The sequence below is a fragment of the Mus pahari genome, chromosome 14 (genome assembly GCF_900095145.1).
Source record: "Mus pahari chromosome 14, PAHARI_EIJ_v1.1, whole genome shotgun sequence".
NCBI lineage: Eukaryota > Metazoa > Chordata > Mammalia > Rodentia > Muridae > Mus > Mus pahari.
In genome coordinates this window covers 87,933,522-87,955,239 of record NC_034603.1, presented here as the reverse complement: position 1 = coordinate 87,955,239, position 21,718 = coordinate 87,933,522, and the positions used below count along the sequence as shown (strand labels likewise).

The 21,718-nt window shown below is 57.5% G+C and overlaps 1 protein-coding gene across 1 annotated transcript; it reads left to right on the top strand.

Moving 5' to 3' along the window:
• The first annotated feature begins 984 nt into the window (after positions 1-984).
• Fasn (fatty acid synthase) lies at positions 985-18,548 on the top strand. Its single transcript, XM_021213757.2, has 43 exons — positions 985-1,503; positions 2,674-2,809; positions 3,287-3,439; positions 4,436-4,609; positions 4,744-4,944; positions 5,135-5,257; positions 5,363-5,478; positions 5,570-5,704; positions 6,358-6,820; positions 6,942-7,129; positions 7,387-7,576; positions 8,013-8,107; positions 8,326-8,460; positions 8,535-8,738; positions 8,849-8,964; positions 9,160-9,332; positions 9,407-9,598; positions 9,670-9,750; positions 9,843-10,022; positions 10,151-10,330; positions 10,406-10,609; positions 10,930-11,216; positions 11,595-11,981; positions 12,064-12,228; positions 12,306-12,424; positions 12,513-12,667; positions 12,766-12,969; positions 13,172-13,322; positions 13,406-13,584; positions 13,665-13,784; positions 13,895-14,017; positions 14,103-14,326; positions 14,494-14,695; positions 14,812-14,963; positions 15,076-15,167; positions 15,350-15,501; positions 15,582-15,827; positions 16,019-16,207; positions 16,373-16,600; positions 16,685-16,905; positions 17,024-17,122; positions 17,297-17,548; positions 17,632-18,548. Exons 2-43 carry the CDS (start codon positions 2,683-2,685, stop codon positions 17,767-17,769), a joined length of 7,515 nt encoding a protein of 2,504 aa, XP_021069416.1. The 5' UTR covers positions 985-1,503; positions 2,674-2,682; the 3' UTR covers positions 17,770-18,548.
• The last annotated feature ends 3,170 nt before the right edge of the window (positions 18,549-21,718 follow it).

Here is a 21,718-nt window from a genome sequence, read left to right as displayed (position 1 = left end):
CTGGGGTGGGACTGCTCTGGCTAGTATGTGTACAGGCCTTTTGTAAAACTCTCCTAGGCTGGCCCTGAAACCCAAAGACACCCACAAAGGCATGGGGCAAAATGGGAGATCATGTGGGCAAGCCAGATTGTAGGCAGAATACACCTGCCAGTCCTATAGGCTGCCCTTCAGGGTCCCTGCTTAGCCTCCTTCCACAGAAAGCCTGGGTGGACAGCCAGTTGGAGAAGCTAGAAGCCAGGGTTGACAAGCAAGGCTCTGAGGCTCTGGCTTTTGCTATAAACTTGCAGTCAAGGACCACTGACATTACCCCTCCCCCCCCCCAGCCATTGCCCCATAAGGAGGTCAGTATTAGTGGCCTGGGCCTGTAGTGGAAGGGCAGGAGGGAAGGGAGCAACCTCTCTCGGCACTCAAGGGGCCCAACCCTGAGCAGTCTGTGTCTTTTTGGTCGGTGAGTTTTGTCATTTCCCGCCCCCAAATTCGATAACCCTTTGAAAAGAGGAATTTAAAGGGAGGGAGGGAGAGGGTCCCGGAAACTAGCAACTCAGGGAGGCGCGCAGCAGCTCCTTTGTTCCCACCAGGCGGGGGAGGGGTGATATCCCGCTCGCCAGATGGCCGCGCCTGGACACTGAGCGGACTCCGGAGACCGCCGCACGCGCCCGTCAGTGTTCCCTATCCTGCCTACTGCTCCCGTCCCTGCCCGCAACCTAGTCTCCAAGGCAGCCTCAGAGGGTGGGAGTTCGAGAAAGCTGGGCCACGATGACCGGTAGTAACCCCGCCTGAGGCGCCCTCCGCCAGGGTCAACGACCGCGCTTGCGCGGGGGGGCCCTCGAAGTGCTTTGCCGCTGTTGCCGGCCCATCACCCTATTGCCTAGCAACGCCCACCCGCGCGCCGCCATTGGGCCACCGAGAACGGCCTCGGTGTCCAATTGGTCTCGATGTGGAGCAGGCCACACCTCTCGGCTCCGCGCGCGCTACGATCACGGCGTGGAATCGCAGCGACAAGGACCTGTCCCCCCCGCGTGGCCCTGGTGTCCTCCTCAGTGCAGAGTCCCCAGTGTGACCAAGCACGCCCGACCCACACTGCGCGCGCACAGTGCGCACCTGGCCCCGGCCGCGAGGGGGTGGGGGTAGGAGGACAGAGATGAGGGCGTCGGGATGAGCCCCGCGTGGCCCGCGCGAGGCCGGGGGCGGGGACGGAAGCAGGCGGGCGCTGCGCGTTCCTTGTGCTCCAGCGCGCGCCCGTGCAGGGTCCCGGCTGGGGGCGGCGCGCGCGGGCATCACCCCACCGGCGGCGGCGCGCCGGGTCCCGGGGCGCAGCCCCGACGCTCATTGGCCTGGGCGGCGCAGCCAAGCTGTCAGCCCATGTGGCGTGGCCGCGCGGGGATGGCCGCGGTTTAAATAGCGCCGGCGCGGCCTAGAGGGAGCCAGAGAGACGGCAGCGGCGTCCCGTCCAGTTCGCCTGCCGCGCTCCTCGTTTGTCGTCTGCCTCCAGAGCCCAGACAGGTACGCCGCTGCGTTCGGGGTTCCGGGGCGGCAGGCCGGTGTCGGGATGCCACGGCTCCAGTGGGAGGACAGGCGGGCGCCCATCTTCAGCACCCCTGCGCTCACAAAAGCGCCGCCGCGCCCCTCCGACAGCCAGACACCGGGCTGTGCTCCGCGGTCGGGCCGAGAGGGGCGCGGGAGGGGTGTGCGGAGAGCCAGCGCGGCGGGCCGCTGTCACGTGGGCGCCGCGCCAGCCGGGTGCAGGAGGCTGGGCGCCTCGTGGATGGGGCCGGGGCCTTCACCCGCACTGGGCGGCTTTGGCAGGGCGCAGGAGGCCGCGGTGGTATCCGGGCTTCAGCTTGGAGAGACCAGATGCGGGTCTGGGTGCGCACGAGGCCCCAGGGGCCTCAGCGGAAGTCATCAGACCATCCAGGCCTCACCGGCTGGGTGGCGCGGAAGCCTTCTCGTTGGACTACGGTTGCAAGGCCTGAACTGCCCTGGGCAAGTGCCTTAGGGACCGGAGGATCTAGCAGACCCTTCTGCTGCCCCGGCCAGGTTACAAAGTGTTTGGCCAGATGGCGAAAGGCTTCACCTTTCCCCGACCCGCACCTAGCTGAGAGTAGTATTCCAGGTCGGACCTTGCTGAAGGGGTCCATTGGCAGGGGATCGGTTTCCCTCAGCCCTGCTAGGCCTGGGCACTCACTAGTTGTCGGGCCTGTTCCCTCTGGGTCCTTACCAAGCCTGGCGTGCTGACGGCAGTCAGTCTCCACCCTCGTCGGGAAAGGGAAGCGCGCTGGCTTCCCCGTGGCTTAAGGTGAGAGTACCCCCCAGACCCTGCTTCTTGAAGCCCCACTTCTGTTTGCAAGTTCCTGATTTGACTAGCTTGGGATGGAGCATCCAGTAGGCACCCGGAGATCCTATGGTCCCAGGTAGCTCTGGCGAGACATGGTAGGGTCAGGCCAGGTAAGTGTCTCTCCCTTGGAAGGGGTGACAATCTCAGAAGTAGCTATCGGTGCAAGGAGACCTGGGCACCCAGCTCCTCCGTTGTTTACAGCTGAGCTCTGCTAGTTTCCACTGGGGACTTTCTGAGCCCTTGCTCTCAGAAAATCTGAAGCGCGCTACCTGTGGATTCCGGTGGCTGTGGCTGGGAATGAGTCTGTGAGAGACCCACCGTGCTATCTTCCCCCACAGAGAAGAGCCATGGAGGAGGTGGTGATAGCCGGTATGTCGGGGAAGTTGCCCGAGTCAGAGAACCTGCAGGAGTTCTGGGCCAACCTCATTGGTGGTGTGGACATGGTCACAGATGATGACAGGAGATGGAAGGCCGGTGAGTGTCCCCTCGGGATCAGGCAGCAGGACGGACTGAGAGTCTGTGACCAAGGCACTTCTGGAGACGGTGAACCCCCTGTAGAGCTAGCTGTGAGGTTGAGAACCAGTCAGAATCAAAAGGGACAGGTGACTCGGTTGGTCCTGCGTGGAGGACACCAAAGGTGGATCATGGAAGGGGGCTGGCCCTTGGGATATCTCATCTGCAGCCTGTGTCCTGAGCTGCCAGATGGTGTCTAAGAGGACTCTCACACCCAATGGGCTCTAACAGAGCCACAGAGCAGCTCTACCTGATGGACAGGTATGAGTCAGCACTGGGCTGGCCTGGGAGCAGGCAAAGGGTCTCCCCGTTGCCAGCCTCACCTCCTACAGGGCTTACTCTGGGATACCCACATGTGGCTGTTTGGGGACTCCTCGTTAGCATTGAGTCTGGTTCACTTTCTGGGAGCCTGACCTCAGAGGCTGTGATGTCCCACAGGGCTCTATGGATTGCCCAAGCGATCTGGAAAGCTGAAGGACCTGTCCAAGTTCGACGCCTCCTTTTTTGGGGTCCACCCCAAGCAGGCACACACAATGGACCCCCAGCTCCGGCTGCTGTTGGAAGTCAGCTATGAAGCAATTGTGGATGGAGGTGGGTCACTGGGGTATTACTGCCCTTTTTAGAACATACTGTAATGAGGGCTGGGGACGTAGTTCAGTGATAGAGCAACTTGTCTCGTGTGCACAAGAACCTGGACTTCATCCCCGGTACTGTTAAAAGGAAAAGGAAATGCAACAATAATATCTTTTTGGCTCTGAGATATCAAGAGCTCAGAGACAGGCCTGGCATGGGTCTCTCTAGCTATGTCCCCAACCCCGATACAGGGCCAGTGGCTCAGGAGGTGGGGTCCCTGAGCAGGGCAAGGTTTCACAACTGCACACTAGAAGTGTCCCAGGCGCACCCTGTTTCCCAGTTTCCCCAATGTCTGGTTGTTCTTGGGCTTAGGGTGGGGCTTATAGCAGGTAGCTCTGCAGGGGCTCAACCTCTAGCTTTGGCAATAACCCTGTCCCACTGGCTGTCTCTTATCCTGGATCCTGCTGCTTGGGACATGGATGTGTCCTTGGGGATAGAAGGCCCCACAGTGGGCAGCAAGTGTGGGTTGGTATGGCGGGGGTGCGCTTCAGGTTGGGAGATGCTAATTAGCCCTATACTTGATATACAGCTTGATGTACAACTACCCTGGGGTATGATATAAGAGCGGCAAGTCGGTGGTGAAAATGAAGGCCCTCACCTTGGGCTTGTCTGGCTGCCCAGGCTCTATCAAAGGCTGGGCACAGCTCCCAGGGGGTTACCCACTGTCCTCTGCTTTCCCAGCTTGGACACTTGGCCTTTGTGTTCCTGTATCTCCTTATCACAGCCTGTCCCAGGGCAGGCTGCCCTTGGCACTATAGAACTCATTGGCCAGCAGCCTCTTGAGACCCACCAGTGACACCAGAGGCCAAGGGAGTTGTCTTCAGACAAAGCTGTTCTCTGTCTTTCCTAAGGCCTCCTATGGGTTGCTGCCTGACCCAGACCTTAGAGGTCCACTGTGGCCCCTGATGGCACCCCTCTCACCCAAGCCTGTGTGGCTCTTGCTGCCCCTGGCAGGTATCAACCCGGCCTCACTCCGAGGAACGAACACTGGAGTCTGGGTGGGTGTGAGTGGTTCAGAGGCATCCGAGGCCCTGAGCAGAGATCCCGAGACGCTTCTGGGCTACAGCATGGTGGGCTGCCAGCGTGCAATGATGGCCAACCGGCTCTCTTTCTTTTTCGACTTCAAAGGTGGGTGGGCAGCCCAGCCCTGGGCACAGGCCCAGCTGCATGAGTGGACTTCCTTATTCCTGGGGGAATGCTGAGTGGGCTACTCAAGGCCCCAGGCGGGGGCAGTGTGGGACAGCATCTGCCCTTGTCCACAGGACCAAGCATTGCCCTAGACACAGCCTGCTCCTCCAGTTTGCTGGCACTACAGAATGCCTACCAGGCCATCCGCAGTGGGGAATGCCCTGCGGCCCTTGTGGGTGGGATCAACCTGCTGCTGAAGCCGAACACCTCTGTGCAGTTCATGAAGCTAGGCATGCTCAGCCCAGACGGTACCTGCAGATCGTTTGATGATTCAGGTAAGGGTGGCCTGGGGAGCCATCATTAGGCTGTGCTTTGCAGGGCTCTGGCCTATACCCTGAGTGTGGCGTCTTGGCTCCTGATGGTGTGTGTGTGTGTGTGTGTGTGTGTACGCACGCACGCATGTATAGACTCACACGCACACCCCACCACCCCAGAGCACCTAGCTGAGGTGTTGCTCTGCCCTAGGGAGTGGATATTGTCGCTCTGAGGCTGTTGTGGCAGTTCTGCTGATTAAGAAGTCCCTGGCCCGGCGGGTCTATGCCACTATTCTGAATGCTGGCACCAATACAGATGGCAACAAGGAGCAAGGTAGGCATGGATCACAAGAAATGGGGAAGTGGAGCATGCAAGGCTTGGTAACATACCATACCATACCATACCACACCACACCACACCACTACCCATCTACCGTAGGTGTAACATTCCCCTCCGGAGAAGCCCAGGAACGACTCATCTGCTCTCTGTATCAGCCAGCCGGTCTGGCCCCGGAGTCGCTTGAGTATATTGAAGCCCATGGCACGGGCACCAAGGTGAAAGCCCTTTATGACACATACCTGTGACTCCTCTACCCTTATTAGAGGGGCTTCCGGCTGCAGCCTTAACCTACTCTCTCCCCTGCAGGTGGGTGACCCCCAGGAACTGAATGGCATTACTCGGTCCCTGTGTGCCTCCCGCCAGGGACCTCTGTTAATTGGCTCCACCAAATCCAACATGGGACACCCTGAGCCTGCCTCAGGGCTTGCAGCCCTGACCAAGGTGAGCAGGCTGGGCTCTGAGTCAAGAGTCTGTTATGTGGATAGCTGTGTAGTGTGATCACTACTTGGCCAACCTTGGGGCTCCTATCTGCCTACCAGCTGGCCCTTTGATTGCACCATGGGAGAGTGGGGCTACCCTCATGGCATGTTCCCTATGGTAGATGTGCCAACTTACAATAGCTCCTTGCCAAAGGAAACATTTGGTTGCAAAAAGGACAGGTACAGGTTCTGAAGAAGTATCTAAGCCTTGATCCGAGGTGAGGGAGGTACAGGTTCTGAAGAAGGTGAGGGGGGATCCAGCCAGCATCTGCTATGGCATGCCCTTTCCTGCTGGGTGACCCTGCACACCTGCCTGTCCACTTGTTGGGACCTTCGGCTTTTTTCTACATTGGAGGATGTGTGGTTGTCTGGATGACCCTTCTGGGCTTCTGGGCCTGGCTTGCCGGGGGAGTGCGGGGGTTGTGTGCTCAGGCCTATGGCCCCTCAGCTTGAAGACCATGCACCCTGGATGACACAAAAAACCGTTGAGGGCACAAGGCCAGAGAGGACAAGGGTCTTGGTGCTCAGTACCACACACAGCTCACGGGCCTAGGGGAGGTAGGTGGCCACACTTGGCGGGGATAGCTGCCCAGTAACTATGTGTTCTGTCTGCAGGTGTTGTTATCCCTGGAACATGGGGTTTGGGCCCCTAACTTGCATTTCCACAACCCCAATCCTGAGATCCCAGCACTTCTTGATGGGCGGCTGCAAGTGGTTGATAGGCCCCTGCCTGTTCGTGGTGGCAACGTGGGCATCAACTCATTTGGCTTTGGAGGTTCCAATGTTCATGTCATCCTCCAGCCCAACACACAGCAGGCCCCTGCACCCACCGCACACTCTGCCCTTCCCCATTTGCTGCACGCCAGTGGACGCACCATAGAGGCAGTGCAGGACCTGCTGGAACAGGGCCGCCAGCACAGCCAGGACTTGGCCTTTGTGAGCATGCTCAATGACATTGCAGCAACCCCTACAGCAGCCATGCCCTTCAGGGGTTACACTGTGCTAGGCATTGAGGGCAGTGTCCAGGAAGTGCAGCAAGTGTCCGCCAACAAGCGCCCACTCTGGTTCATCTGCTCAGGTGAGCCTGCCCCTCGGGTTCCCGGACTGGCCCTTAAAGGAGGAGGGGAGGTGTCCCTTTTTTTTTGAAGGTGAGGCTGGTGGGTGGCTATGCTGTGGCCCTGATAAACTTTGTGGCACAGGGATGGGCACGCAGTGGCGTGGGATGGGGCTGAGCCTCATGCGCCTGGACAGCTTCCGTGAATCTATCCTGCGCTCCGATGAGGCTGTGAAGCCATTGGGAGTAAAAGTGTCAGACCTGCTGCTGAGCACGGATGAGCACACCTTTGATGACATCGTGCATGCCTTTGTGAGCCTCACTGCCATCCAGGTATGCCACCTGCATGGTGCTGGGATCCTGGAGCACTCGTGCTAAGGTCCTGCCTTCCGCACCAGCGTCTCATAGTCCTGGACCAGTCTGGTGTGTAGGCAGAGCCTTGTACTGGTACAAGCCTGGGGACAGGAAGGGCTTTCTCAGAGATCCCTGAGAGGGGCCTGGTACGCTTGGCGTGCTGGGCTTTACTGTTAGGGATTGTCAGGCTAGTGATCTAGCGGCTGTGTGACATGGCCTGGGTCCCCTCTTCACAGATTGCCCTCATCGACCTGCTGACTTCTGTGGGACTGAAACCTGACGGCATCATTGGGCACTCCTTGGGAGAGGTTGCCTGTGGCTATGCGGATGGCTGTCTCTCCCAGAGAGAGGCTGTGCTTGCAGCCTACTGGCGAGGCCAGTGCATCAAAGATGCCCACCTCCCACCTGGATCCATGGCAGCTGTTGGTAGGCATCCTCCCAAGGGCCCCAACCTCATTAGGCACCAGCATCTTCCTGGAAGGAGTTTCTGTCCTGGATCCTCCAAAATAACCCACCGCTGCTTTGGTGTAGGACATGGGGTTGCAAAGGGAGAGGTCACTCTGTTCAGGTTATCTTTTTAGGAGGCGTCAGTTCTGACTCCACAGGCCTGAGCAAAGTCTGAAACACCACACACATGAGATGAGGGCCAGGGAGCTGAGGAGAGCTCCTTACCAACCCTGGGTGTCACTGCCCAGCTCCTCAGCTGCTTACCCTGACTCTTTCCTTGAGATCAGACACGGAGGGGGCGAAATAAGTGCCCTGGAAGGCCTACTCTTGTCATTCCACCAACACCATTGGCCCCAGGTAGTGCTCATGTCCAGGAGGAAGGGCTGGGCTCTGAGGCCAGCCACTCTGTTTGCAGGTTTGTCCTGGGAGGAATGTAAACAGCGCTGCCCCGCTGGTGTGGTGCCTGCCTGCCACAACTCTGAGGATACTGTGACCATCTCTGGACCTCAGGTGGGCCTGCAGTCCTAGCAGGACTTCTGTTCCCTGCATTTTGCCCTGACCCTATCTAGGAGGCAAGGCCTCCTTAGTCTGTGTCTGCCAAGTTCTAAAGGGCCCAGCTGTGAGCTACCCTTGTCTCAGGCCCTCGGGTGAAACCTAAGCTGGGCGGACTGTATCTGACCAGGGAGAGCCAGTCCAGGCGCCCTGACCACTGGCCTTGATGCCTGCAGGCTGCAGTGAATGAATTTGTAGAGCAGCTAAAGCAAGAAGGCGTCTTTGCCAAGGAGGTGCGAACGGGTGGCCTGGCTTTCCACTCATACTTCATGGAAGGAATTGCCCCCACGTTACTTCAGGCCCTCAAGAAGGTAGGCACCTGGCTGTATGCGTGGACCTGAGGGCAGGCGACATGACTTCACGTGCTAACCCAGCTCCTGTGCAGGTGATCCGGGAACCACGGCCGCGCTCGGCTCGATGGCTCAGCACCTCTATTCCTGAGGCCCAGTGGCAGAGCAGCCTGGCCCGCACATCTTCTGCCGAGTACAATGTCAACAACCTCGTGAGCCCTGTGCTCTTCCAGGAAGCACTGCGGCACATCCCTGAGCAGGCCGTGGTGCTGGAGATTGCGCCCCACGCACTGTTACAGGTGAGCACCCCTGTCTGCCTGGGATAGGGGCACAGCGGCCTGCCGGTCACTGGAGGTGAGTGTGGTGCGGCGGAAGGGGTCAGAGCCCAGCCTCCCTTTGCTCTGTGTAGGCTGTCCTGAAGCGAGGCGTGAAGTCCAGCTGCACCATCGTCCCTTTGATGAAGAGGGATCATAAAGATAACTTGGAGTTCTTCCTCACCAACCTTGGCAAGGTGCACCTCACAGGGTAGGCCTCCCTTCTTTCTACTCTTCACTTGGGGGCCCACACCACTCACCCACCCAGAAGAGGGGTTGCTGTCAGCCTAGCTCAGTTCTGGCCCTCGGTCCTCGGGTTGGCCACCTTGGGGTCTTAAAGCAAAAGTCGGGCCACAGGTGTTTGGGCTCTCGAGCCAGGTATGTCACTCAGCTCTTTTATCACCAGCATCAATGTCAACCCTAATGCCTTGTTCCCACCTGTGGAGTTCCCGGCTCCCCGAGGGACTCCTCTCATCTCCCCTCACATCAAGTGGGACCACAGTCAGACTTGGGATGTTCCGGTTGCTGAAGACTTCCCCAACGGCTCCAGCTCCTCCTCTGCTACAGTCTACAGCATTGGTGAGCCAGGCCTCGTGGTGGGCAGGTCCCTTCCCAGGCCTGTGGGCCCGGTGCTGAGGTATTTGTCCTTACAGACGCCAGTCCCGAGTCGCCTGACCACTACCTGGTAGACCACTGCATTGACGGCCGGGTCATCTTCCCTGGCACTGGCTACCTGTGCCTGGTGTGGAAGACGCTGGCTCGCAGCCTGGGCTTGTCCCTAGAAGAGACCCCTGTGGTGTTTGAGAACGTGTCGTTTCATCAGGCCACTATACTACCCAAGACAGGTAAGAGGCCTCTTGGGTGGGGGCTGTTGATGGTCATGCCTGCTCTGCTGACCCTCCTCCTTCCTCTGCAGGAACCGTGCCCCTGGAGGTGAGACTGCTAGAGGCCTCCCATGCCTTTGAGGTGTCTGACACTGGCAACCTGATCGTGAGCGGTGAGTTGTGCCTGACCGGGTCTGTGGAGCAAGGGATCCCAGCTCCTGGCCTGCCCCATGCTAAGGCCCTCCTGTCACTTTGTCTCCTACAGGGAAAGTGTACTTGTGGGAAGACCCGAACTCCAAGTTATTTGACCACCCGGAAGCCCCGACGCCCCCTGAGTCTGCATCGGTCTCCCGCCTGACCCAGGGAGAAGTATACAAGGAGCTGCGGCTGCGTGGCTATGATTATGGCCCCCAGTTCCAGGGCATCTGTGAGGCCACCCTTGAAGGTGGGCAAGAACAACCTCTGAGTTAGTGAGCATGACTACCAGGAGCTGTGTCCTGCTGGGGATGGGGAAAACAGGGAAGAAGGACAAAGAGGTCCTGGAGCAGGTGCTGACCAGCCCCTCTGCTGCAGGTGAACAAGGCAAGCTGCTCTGGAAGGATAACTGGGTGACATTCATGGACACAATGCTACAGATATCCATTCTGGGTTCCACCCAGCAAAGTCTGCAGCTACCTACCCGTGTGACCGCCATCTACATCGACCCTGCCACCCACCTTCAGAAGGTGTACATGCTGAAGGGGGACACTCGAGGTAGGTCTGGCCCTAGCTCTATGCCCTTGCATCCTGGGCTGGGCATTGCCTACACTAACCAGCATGTCTCCATAGTGGCTGATGTGACAACGAGCCGTTGTCTGGGCATAACGGTCTCTGGCGGTGTCCACATTTCAAGACTACAGACGACAGCAACCTCACGGCGGCAGCAAGAACAGTTGGTTCCCACCTTGGAGAAGTTTGTTTTCACACCGAACATGGAGGCCGAGTACCTGTCTGAGAGCATTGCCCTGCAGAAGGAGCTGCAGCTATGCAAGGGTGAGGGTCCCAAACCTTCCCTCTTCCTCCTCCTCCTCCTCCTCCTCCTCCTCCTCCTCCTCCTCCTCTCTCTGCCTCTGAAACCCACCAGACAAGGCCTGGACAGTGGGGAGCTTGGGGTTGATGAGAGCGACCTTCCATGGGCCTCGAGCACAAAATTACTCCTTCCTTCCTTCCTTCCTGCCTGCCTGCCTGCCTGCCTGCCTGCCTGCCTGCCTGCCTGCCTGCCTGCGGCTGTTTCTGCTGTGGACAAGCTAGGAATTGGGTCCTAGAAGTTGGCGAGAGGCCTTAGAGAGAACATAGGCCTTTCTCTATCCCAGGTCTGGCACAGGCTCTGCAGACCAAGGCCACCCAGCAAGGGCTGAAGGCGGCAATGCTTGGGCAAGAGGACCCTCCACAGCATGGGCTACCTCGACTCCTGGCAGCTGCTTGCCAACTGCAGCTCAACGGGAACCTGCAGCTGGAGCTGGGCGAGGCGCTGGCTCAAGAGAGGCTCCTGCTGCCGGAAGACCCTCTGATCAGTGGCCTTCTCAACTCCCAGGCCCTCAAGGCCTGCGTAGACACAGCCCTGGAGAACTTGTCTACTCTCAAGATGAAGGTGGCGGAGGTGAGTGCTGGAAAGGTGGACAGGCCTTGTTCATGCATCCAGGCACTCTCAGGCCCGAACCCGAAACACACAGCTGTGATGTAGCAGCTTTCTGTGGCCTTTGTGCTTTGGTTTGTTCCACCGTAAGAGACTGGAAATAATTTCATTGCTACCAGCCCAGGGGATGAGATACCAGAAGGAAGGCTCTAGGAAAGAGTCCTGGGATGCTTAGGGCTCTCAGCTGGGGCGTCATAGGCAGAGTCTACAGGAGAGGAAAGCAGAGCACTGAGAGCCTCCTGGCTGGCATCGCCATGAGACGGAGCAGCACGGGGTGCTCATCCAGTCCCCAGGGTTTCTGCTTCCTAGAGGTAACAGATCTAAGATGTTCTCCCACCCCAGGTGCTGGCTGGAGAAGGCCACTTGTTTTCCCGCATTCCGGCACTGCTCAACACCCAGCCCATGCTACAACTGGAATATACAGCCACCGACCCGCACCCTCAGGCCCTGAAGGATGTTCAGACCAAGCTGCAGCAGCATGATGTGGCCCAGGGCCAGTGGAACCCTTCTGATCCTGCTCCCAGCAACCTGGGTGCTCTTGACCTTCTGGTGTGCAACTGTGCATTAGCCTCCCTGGGGGATCCAGCCTTGGCCCTGGACAACATGGTAGCTGCCCTCAAGGAAGGTGGTTTCCTGCTAATGCACACAGTGCTCAAAGGACAAACCCTTGGGGAGACCCTGGCCTGCCTCCCCTCTGAGGTGCAGCCTGGGCCCAGCCTCCTGAGCCAGGTACTGCGCCTAGGCACACAGGGCAGGTAAGGGCTGGGTATGGCTCAGCTGGCTCAGTACTTACGAGACTTCATACACGTAGGAAGAGTGGGAGAGCCTGTTTTCGAGGAAGGCACTACACCTGGTGGGCCTTAAAAGGTCCTTCTACGGCACTGCGCTGTTCCTGTGCCGCCGAGCCGCCCCGCAGGAGAGACCCATCTTCCTGCCTGTGGAGGACACCAGCTTCCAGTGGGTGGACTCTTTGAAGGTCAGGCTCTGGGGCTGGGTACCTTGCCTTGCCTGGCATATGATCAGCCCTGAGGCTGACCCTCCTTTATCCTGCAGAGCACTCTGGCCACGTCCTCCTCCCAGCCTGTGTGGCTAACAGCCATGGATTGCCCCACCTCGGGTGTGGTGGGCTTGGTGAACTGTCTCCGAAAAGAGCCGGGTGGACACCGGATTCGGTAGGAAAGACTCGTGAGAGGTGCCTACCCTCCCTCCTTCTCTCCCTCCCCTCCAGTCTTGGTATCCTTTACCCACTTTGCCCCACAGGTGTATCCTGCTGTCCAACCTCAGCAAGACATCTCATGTCCCCAAGTTGGACCCTGGCTCTTCAGAGCTGCAGAAGGTGCTAAAGCATGATCTTGTGATGAACGTGTACCGGGACGGGGCCTGGGGTGCCTTTCGTCACTTCCAGTTAGAGCAGGGTGAGCCCACTGATGCCCTATACTTGACAGGCCAAGGAGAAGGTGGGCTGGCCAGGTAGGCCCTGTGGCAGGCACATCCCTGCTTTCTTTTCCCACAGACAAGCCCAAGGAGCAGACGGCACATGCCTTTGTAAACGTCCTCACCAGAGGGGACCTCGCCTCCATCCGCTGGGTCTCCTCCCCCCTGAAGCACACACAGCCCGTGAGCTCAGGAGCACAGCTCTGCACTGTCTACTACGCCTCACTGAACTTCCGAGACATCATGCTGGCCACGGGCAAGCTGTCCCCTGATGCCATTCCAGGTGCCAACCAGGATGGGGTCTTGTGACTGGGTCGCTGGGAGTAGGGAAAGTGCCTGTGCCAGAGCAGCCCAGTGAGAAGGAAGTCCTGCACAGCTCCTGGAGCAGAGAGGTTCCCCAGCACCAGGGCTGCACTTGCACCCTGTGCCCCTGACAACCTGTCCTAGAGTGGGGACTAACACGAGCCTCTCTTCTGTCTGCTCAGGTAAATGGGCCAGCCGAGACTGCATGCTCGGCATGGAGTTCTCGGGCCGGGATAAGTGCGGCCGGCGTGTGATGGGGCTGGTACCTGCAGAAGGCCTGGCCACCTCAGTCCTGCTATCGCCTGACTTTCTCTGGGACGTGCCCTCCAGCTGGTGAGTGGGTGGCTGCAGTTCTCCGAGATGATGCGATCTTGGTCGGTGGCCAGGCTGAGTCGATCTGTGCTGTGTACCCTCAGGACCCTGGAGGAGGCGGCCTCTGTGCCTGTTGTCTATACCACTGCTTACTACTCGTTAGTGGTGCGTGGGCGCATCCAGCGTGGGGAGAGCGTGCTCATCCACTCGGGTTCAGGTGGTGTGGGCCAAGCAGCCATTTCCATTGCCCTCAGCATGGGCTGCCGCGTCTTCACCACTGTGGGTAAGGCCCCTTACTTCTCCCAAGCCCTTGGAGCTTCTTGAGCCCCGTGCCCAAACTGACTGGGGTCTCTCCCCTGACAGGCTCCTCAGAGAAGCGAGCATACCTCCAGGCCAGGTTCCCTCAGCTTGACGACACCAGCTTTGCTAACTCGAGGGACACATCGTTTGAGCAGCACGTGTTACTGCACACAGGTGGCAAAGGTAGGTACCCCCAGGCCGCTGCCTGAGAGTGGATCACATAGTCAGTCTGGCCCTCGGGACAGAGGTACGGGTGAGCTCACCGTGACCAAGTGACCTGTTTGCCACCGTAGGGGTTGACCTGGTCCTCAACTCACTGGCAGAAGAGAAGCTGCAGGCCAGTGTGCGGTGCTTGGCTCAGCATGGTCGCTTCTTAGAGATTGGCAAATTTGATCTTTCTAACAACCACCCTCTGGGTATGACTGGTAGTCCAGGGAGCAGGGGTGGGGGCTGGTGTTGGGGCCAGAGGCGTCCACCAGTGAACATGACTCTCCTATTCAGGCATGGCTATCTTCTTGAAGAATGTCACTTTCCATGGGATCCTGCTGGACGCCCTTTTTGAGGAGGCCAATGACAGTTGGCGGGAGGTAGCAGCGCTCCTGAAGGCTGGCATCCACGATGGGGTTGTAAAGCCCCTCAAGTGCACAGTGTTTCCCAAGGCTCAGGTGGAAGACGCCTTCCGCTACATGGCTCAGGGGAAGCACATTGGCAAAGTCCTTGTGCAGGTGAGGCGAGGCCCTCGGGCGCCCAGCCCGCCTCTGCCTTTCTTAGTTTGTTTACTGTGTGTGGCAGGCGTGTGTGGGAGGACGACGTGTAGGACTTGGTTCTCTCCGCCATGTACGGGTCAGCAGGCTTGGTACCAGCACCCTGAGCCACTGCTATTTACCTGCAGGTGAGGGAAGAGGAGCCCGAGGCTGTGCTGCCAGGGGCTCAGCCCACCCTGATTTCTGCCATCTCCAAGACCTTCTGCCCAGCCCATAAGAGTTACATCATCACTGGTGGCCTAGGCGGCTTTGGCCTGGAGCTGGCCCGGTGGCTCGTGCTTCGGGGAGCTCAGAGGCTTGTTCTGACTTCCCGATCTGGAATCCGCACTGGTAAGCTAGTGGGGGCAGCTGGTAATATAGGCTTCCCTTTGGTGGGAGGTGTTCTGGGAAGGGCTGCAGGCCACCCCCTATCCTCTGGTACAGCTCCATAGCCCTGTGTTCTACAGGCTACCAAGCCAAGCACGTTCGGGAGTGGAGGCGCCAGGGCATCCACGTGCTTGTGTCAACAAGCAATGTGAGCTCACTGGAGGGGGCCCGTGCTCTCATCGCCGAAGCCACAAAACTGGGGCCCGTTGGGGGTGTGTTCAACCTGGCCATGGTAAGAAAGGCATGCAGGGCTCTGCGAACCTCCAGAGCCTGAGGCCCAGGCTAGCTGCTACGTGGGGTTAGAACCTCAGAGCTGCAGCAAGCACTTAAACTCCTGCTTCCAGGTTTTGAGGGATGCCATGCTGGAGAACCAAACTCCAGAGCTCTTCCAGGATGTCAACAAGCCCAAGTACAATGGCACCCTGAACCTTGACAGGTGGGCCATCAGTCCCTCTGTTGAGTTTTATGCATGCTCACAATGTGTGTTGGTCCCTGCTGGGCTCGAGGGTCTGGGGAGGGGAAATTGTGCCACCTGTGGCCTTCGGACTGCCCTGGGGAGGTTATGGGCTTATGGACATGAGAGCTGTCTGAGCTGTCAGTCTGACACTCGACCCACAGGGCGACCCGGGAAGCCTGCCCTGAGCTGGACTACTTTGTGGCCTTCTCCTCTGTAAGCTGTGGGCGTGGTAATGCTGGCCAAACCAACTACGGCTTCGCCAACTCTACCATGGAGCGTATATGTGAACAGCGCAGGCATGATGGCCTCCCAGGTGGGCCTCTCTGTCCAGCCCGCCCCTGCTTGTGGTCTCACTCCCCAAAGCACCTCACCCACTGCCTCCCTTGCTCGCAGGCCTTGCCGTGCAATGGGGTGCCATTGGTGACGTGGGCATTGTCTTGGAAGCGATGGGCACCAATGACACAGTCATCGGAGGTACGCTGCCACAGCGCATCTCCTCCTGCATGGAGGTGCTGGACCTTTTCCTGAATCAGCCCCACGCAGTCCTGAGCAGCTTTGTGCTGGCTGAGAAGAAAGCTGTGGCCCATGGTGATGGGGACGCCCAGAGGGATCTCATGAAAGCTGTAGCACACATCTTAGGTAAGCCAGCTTCGGGGTCCTTCCCAGCCTAGTTGACTCTGAGTCTCAGCTTTCCCCTCTGTAGAAGCAGAGGACAGAGTTCTGTGGTCTGAATGCTTGGCTGAGTGATCGTCAGTAATGCTGGAGAGCCACAGCATGTACCTGGTCCCCACGTCCTCTTCTACATAATGGCCACTTATCCTCTTTGGCAGGCATCCGAGACCTCTCAGGTATTAACCTGGATAGCTCGCTGGCAGACCTCGGCTTGGACTCGCTCATGGGTGTGGAAGTACGTCAGATCCTGGAACGTGAACACGATCTGGTGCTGCCCATGCGTGAGGTGCGGCAGCTCACGCTGCGGAAACTTCAGGAAATGTCCTCCAAGACTGGCTCAGCTACTGGTGCGTACCAGGGGCAGGCTTAGAGAGTCCTGATGTGTCCTATGGGGCAGGCAGTAACGGAGGCAACAGCACTGCCCTTTTACAGAGAGCACTGGGGCCCGTGCTTAGTCTGTGTGCACACCCTCACGAGAGCCCGTGAGCCAAGGCTACCCTGTCTCCTTACAGACACGACAGCCCCCAAGTCCAGGAGTGACACATCTCTGAAGCAGAACCAACTGAATCTGAGCACACTGCTGGTGAACCCTGAGGGTCCTACCCTAACCCAGCTCAACTCGGTGCAGAGCTCTGAGCGGCCTCTGTTCCTCGTGCACCCCATTGAGGGTTCCACCGCTGTGTTCCATAGCCTGGCTGCCAAGCTCAGCGTGCCCACCTACGGCCTGCAGTGCACCCAAGGTACTGTGCATGTGGCGGAGCGGTACTTGTTGCCTCGGGCCTTGGTTCCCCACTAACTGCTAAGTCCTCTGCTTGTCGTTCCAGCGGCCCCCCTGGATAGCATTCCAAACCTGGCTGCCTACTACATAGATTGCATCAAGCAGGTGCAGCCCGAGGGGCCCTACCGTGTAGCCGGGTACTCGTTTGGAGCCTGTGTAGCCTTCGAGATGTGCTCCCAGCTGCAGGCCCAGCAGGGCCCAGCCCCCACCCACAACAACCTCTTCCTGTTTGACGGCTCGCACACCTACGTGTTGGCCTACACCCAGGTGAGAGCTGGGCCAACTGGTCCAAAGCGTTGCCACCCGTGTCTTGGCTTTGAATTCACTTCTGGGAGGGTCCTGGTTCCTTCAGCGTTTGCCGCAGCAATCTCTCCTTCCCTGACAGAGCTACCGGGCAAAGATGACCCCAGGCTGCGAGGCCGAGGCCGAGGCCGAAGCTTTATGCTTCTTCGTAAAGCAGTTTGTTGATGTGGAACACAGCAAGGTGGGCCTGAAGACACCCTAGATGGGGCAGGGAAGGCAAGGCTGGGCGGAGTGGGGTCTGTGCGCCTTTAAAATGGACCAGGGAGATCTGAGTGCCTCTTCAGAAACGCATCTGCTCAGTGAAGGCAGGGCAGACTGTGGCCCCACCCCACATGCTCAGAACTGTCGCCTCTAGGTGCTGGAGGCCCTGCTGCCGCTGAAGAGCCTGGAAGACCGGGTGGCCGCCTCCGTGGACCTCATCACTAAGAGCCACCACGGCCTGGACCGCCGCGAGCTGAGCTTTGCTGCTGTGTCTTTCTACCACAAGCTCCGGGCAGCCGATCAATATAAGCCCAAGGCCAAGTACCATGGCAACGTGACACTGCTGCGTGCCAAGACGGGCGGTACCTATGGCGAGGGCTTGGGTGCTGACTACAACCTCTCCCAGGTGAGTGGCGCAGGTGAGGCAGGTGCACTTGCACAGCTGGGCTGCTTGGTGGTGGTCACAGAATGACACCTGAGTATTTTCAGGTGTGTGACGGGAAGGTGTCTGTGCACATCATTGAGGGTGACCACCGCACACTGCTGGAAGGCAGCGGCCTGGAGTCCATCATCAACATCATCCATAGCTCCCTGGCTGAGCCGCGAGTGAGTGTACGGGAAGGCTAGACCTGCCGACCACCATGAAGCCACGCTCCACACCCGCCACCAGAGATGCTCCGATCCCCACCACACCCTGAGTGCAGGGACTGGGGAGGGTCCTGCTGGTGGGACCCCTGCCCCCAGTGGCCCAGCACCACCCGCTCCCCTGGTGGCTGCTACAAACAGGACCATCACACGTGTGTGTCCCAGCCGCGTAGTGGGGTTCCCAGAGCCACTGACTTGGAGACACCCTGGTCTGTGAAGAGTCAGTGGAGGCAGGAGCCAAACTGAGCCTTTTCTACCGTGTGGCCTTTGCCACGCTGGTCGTTTCTCCATTAAATTCTCATATTTATTGCATTGCTGGGAAAGACCCCCAGGGGGACTCATTCCAGAACCCCCTAAAATGGGAGAAGCCATGTGGGGGAGATTTCTGGGAAAGTTTCCAGACTCATACACAGGCTGCTGGCTGGAGCCCCTTTTTGTCTTGTCCCTGTCCCTGCTCACTGCAGGGCAGGGTATGGAGAGGGCTGGTTCCCAGGGAACGAGGACCCCGGCAGACACTGTAGCCCATGGCCCTTGGTCCCCAGCACCCCCGGCTGCCCCATGATGCAGGGCCAACCTGACTCTGCGGACCGCACCGGGCACTGACTCTGTTTCCCAAGATGAAATTGCTGCTTGGGTTTTGACTTTGCTGCAGCTGTCAGTGTGAAGAACTGTGTCTGGACTGTGTCATTTTTACGCCAACCTGGTAAAAATGCTGCTCTTGATGCTGTCCTGTTCCCACAATTAAACTGCACGTGAGCGAGCGCTGGCTTCTGTTCAGTCTCTTTCCAGTCCCGGGCCTGGCTTCAGGCTCTAATACTTCGGGGTATTCCCCACAAGTGGCCTCCACAGCTCTTCCGGTGAGACTCCTCGGAGGGTGTGCCTTTTTGTCAGGGTGTAGGGGAGTATGCTGAAACGTGTTTCAGCATGTAGGACTGGCTGGAGGCCTTGACACTAGTACGAGCAGAGTTTGTCCACCTTTAAGTTGCCCTGAGGACATCAGCTTAGTCGCAGCCCCACCCCAGGGGTAGAGAATAGTGTCATCCTCTACTTGTAGTCAACTGAGAGTTGGTCCCGGCCCTCTAGAAGAAAACTTCAGTAGTATGTGACCACTGTGAGAAGCATGTCCCTGGAAATAGGTGACATGACCAGAGCAGAGGGCCTGAGTCACACAGAGCTGACCATGTGTGTAAGCAGAGGAGTGGAGGTTGCTGGGAAGAGGAGGATCCAGAGAAAAGTAGGCTCAGCCTAGTGGACCCACACTGGCAGCCGTGTGACTACATTGGCTTGGGGTAAGGCATGGTGTGTCCTGCAGGGCAGCTTGTTGGACTAAGCAAGATCCCCAGGCTTGAGTGTCCGGGAGAGACTGTCAGAAGGCCGCAGCATTCAGAGAGCAGCGGCTTAGACAACTGCAGTGGTGTAGGGTACAGACAAAGGTGTTCAGAAGGTCCCAGTCTGGTTAGCCTAAGACCGAAGCATCTGGCTGGCTCTAGTCACCCTTAAAAATGCTTACAGCTCTCAGTCATGAGTTGCACATCCCTTCCTGGGAAGGACCTGCCCAGTCTCTATAGTGTCTCTACCTAGTTAGAGTCTACCGGCTCAAAGGAGCAGATTTATAAACTGTCGCCGCAGGGCCCGACTCCCTCACAAGGCTGTGCGGTCCTTAGAGGCTGTGTGGTCCTTAGAATTAACTCATGGGTGAGAGGCAATACAACCTTGAGGCTCCTTCCTTTTCTTTGTGATTGCCTAACAAGACTTAAGCTGGGTGTGAGATTGCTCAGTGGGTAGGGTCGAACGCCGCTGTGCGGCCTGAGTCTGATCACTGGAACCCATGCAGAAGTGGAAAAGACTAAGTTGTCCTTTGACCTCCACACATCCGTTGAGTGGAGCAAAACTAAAATAAATGAAAACTTAAAAGAACGGTTGCTGTTCACAGGGATCTTAAGATCTGGCTTGTCAGTATGACACTTGAGTCCTTACATTAGTCAGGACTAGGAGTCGTCTGCAGCCTCTGCGACAGTAGCATTGATTTTATGTAGGTCAAGCGGGTAGAGGACTGAGCCTTAGCAGCTCCAGCCCCAAGGGGCCTGACACCCTCTGCAGGAACCACAGAGTACTTAAGAGGTACACGCAAGCAAAATGTTCACACACATAAAACTAATTAAATTTTAAACAAAAGCTCAAAGACCTTAAGGGTCAAAGTTGCTAAATAACTGCTCTGTGCAAACAAAGCTCAAGACTGGAGCACTGGGTACCTGAGCACCCATTACCCCAGCAGGCAGAGACCAGCCTGGGCTGTATAAGAAGCAGGGCGGGGCTGCCAGGCAGTGATGGTACACACCTTTAATCCCAGCACTCTAGAGGCAGGGGAAAAGGACCTCGGTTCCAGGCCATTCTGGGCCACACAGGAAAACCCTGTCTTGGGACAAAAAAAGAAGCCCAGAAGAGACCTATCAAACCACCTGCACAAACCCTGGCTGTACCGGTCCAGAATAGAGAATAGTAAGGTGTGTAGGAAGCAAAACAGTGCTCTGGAGAGACAGTCCTGTGAGGGTTCCTGGAACGGGGGTGATCTCGTCCGGCCTCTGGAGAACAGGATTTGTTTTATTTCTAAATAATGAACAGAGCTCAGGAAGAGATGGGACCTCGGGTAATTTGGAGCCCCAGAGTAAAAGGGCAGGGCTGCAGATTGAGAGGAAAAAATGGCCTTTGTGTAATGTGCACAAGGCCCTGCTTTCAATCCTTAGGACTGGGAAACGGGGGTCACTGGGGGCTCATTTTCAACTTGTAGGTTCAGGAAACATGTCATATGCTAAGGTCTGTCACAGTCAAATCACTCAAACCAACAAGAAAAAAAAAAAAATAGAAGCAAAAGCTTTTCTACTTGTGGGAAGATGGAGTGAGTGATGTTTGTACCCAACCTCCTGCACACACACAGTACATAGTATCTACTGAACAAGGACAGGGAAATCAAACCAAATACTGAGTCCTAAATGTAAGACCAACTGTTGGGGGTCAGGAGTGGTCCTTGAACATCTAAGGAATGGGGTGGGAGGAGCCTGGAGATCACAGGGCACAGACCAAGGTCCCATAAAGCCTCCATGGCACTGTACAGCTGTGACAGCACCTGAGAGTCTGAGGCAAGATGGCTACTAGTTCAAGGCTAACCTGGACTACATACTTGTTCAATGGGTATGTGGGCGGTGGTAATGGAATTTCTGAGGTCCTGAGTTCCATCCCAGAAACAGGGAGAAATGAAGTTCCCTCAGAGGCCACCCTACCTAGGTGACCTGCTAGGTGACAGCAGCCAGGCCTTTTACCACTTTGGTAGAAGACAGACCAGCCAGATTGAAGGTTTGAATGACTCACAGCTCTAATGCACCAAGCAGCAAAGTTTAGTTTGCTTTTTGCAGACAGGGTTTCTGTTTAACAGTGCTGGCTGTCCTCCATCTGTAGGCCACGCTGACCTTGAACTCACAGAGATCTGCTTGCTCTGCCTCCTGAATGCTGAGACTAAAGGCATGCATCCCAGCTGCCTGCAAGGTTTCATGATCTTAAAATCATTTATTCACCAAGAACCAGAAAAATCTTGAACAGGGAAGACAAAAATAACTGTTGGTTAATGATCATAGAGAAACTGGAAGCAGTCAGTGGGCTTGAATGTAGCTCAGGGTAGAACGCTCATCTACTGTTCAAGAGGCCCTGGGTTTCATCTCCACGACCAGAAAACACGGAGGTAGGGAGGGGGGAGGGAGGGAGGGAGGGAAAAAGAGGAGGAAGGAAAGAATGTAAACTGGGTAGTTGGCATGCACCTATAACCCCAACAAAGAATAAAGCAAGCCGGGCGTGGTGGCGCACGCCTTTAATCCCAGCACTCGGGAGGCAGAGGCAGGCGGATTTCTGAGTTCGAGGCCAGCCTGGTCTACAAAGTGAG